Raw genomic sequence first — 758 nt, 5'->3', positions numbered from 1 at the left:
GTTATCACAGTACAATGAACTGGCAGGTGAGTGGTGGACCAAGAGAATTAATTGTGTGGAATTTCTAAAATGAGATTATATAACATAAAAACTTGCATTTCTCACAGATAAATTATCTTTTTATATATATGTATATTCACACATACAAACACACACATTTATTTCTTGTTATATTAAAACTGTAACTCTAGGCAAAGCAAGTTATTTTATTCTTTTCTAGTTTCTCTAGAGGGGAAAAAGTTACCTGTATGAGAAATCAAGCTAAATTATGATAAAATCAACAAATATATGAAGTCCATGAAATTATTGTTTAGAAAAGTCTTATGTAATTTGTTGGGGTTTTTTCTTTATCTTTTTTGACCATGAATTCTTTATGTAATTTGTTTTTAGCTGATATATTGTATAACCTTAATTAGGAAAAAGAATTAAAAGATACTACAAGATATTTTTTAAAATTAGCCCATAGTAAGTGAAATGTTCATAGTTTACACAGGCTATGATATTGTTTGAATATTGACATTATTTGCCAATTTATATTTGTTATAATGCATAGTTATATGACATTCACTATTTAATATATATTATTTATATTTCTCTAATTCTTAAATTTCTCATTTTCTGTCTCTCTTTTTTTCCTATCTCACTCTTAAATGACTTGGCACTTACTTTGTTATGAATGATTTTGTGCTGTCCACACTATGCTTTGGTTTCACTTTCACTTTCCAGTTGCCTATATATTTAAAATAAAAATAATGAAA

The 758-nt window shown here is 26.1% G+C and overlaps 1 protein-coding gene across 1 annotated transcript in view; it reads right to left on the bottom strand.

Moving 5' to 3' along the window:
• Nucleotides 1–696: 696 nt before the first annotated feature.
• The window catches only part of LOC102832469 (disintegrin and metalloproteinase domain-containing protein 2-like), a 145379-nt gene continuing 145317 nt past the window's right edge, over nucleotides 697–758 (bottom strand). The window contains exon 21 of the mRNA XM_006859990.1: nucleotides 697–730. Coding sequence (XP_006860052.1) covers nucleotides 697–730 — 34 coding nt within the window. The remainder of the gene's footprint in view (nucleotides 731–758) is intronic.

This window comes from Chrysochloris asiatica, unplaced genomic scaffold (genome assembly GCF_000296735.1).
Source record: "Chrysochloris asiatica unplaced genomic scaffold, ChrAsi1.0 scaffold00035, whole genome shotgun sequence".
In the NCBI taxonomy this organism is placed as follows: Eukaryota; Metazoa; Chordata; class Mammalia; order Afrosoricida; family Chrysochloridae; genus Chrysochloris; species Chrysochloris asiatica.
Note: the sequence above shows the minus strand (reverse complement) of the source record. Positions and strands in the feature narration are given on the sequence as shown.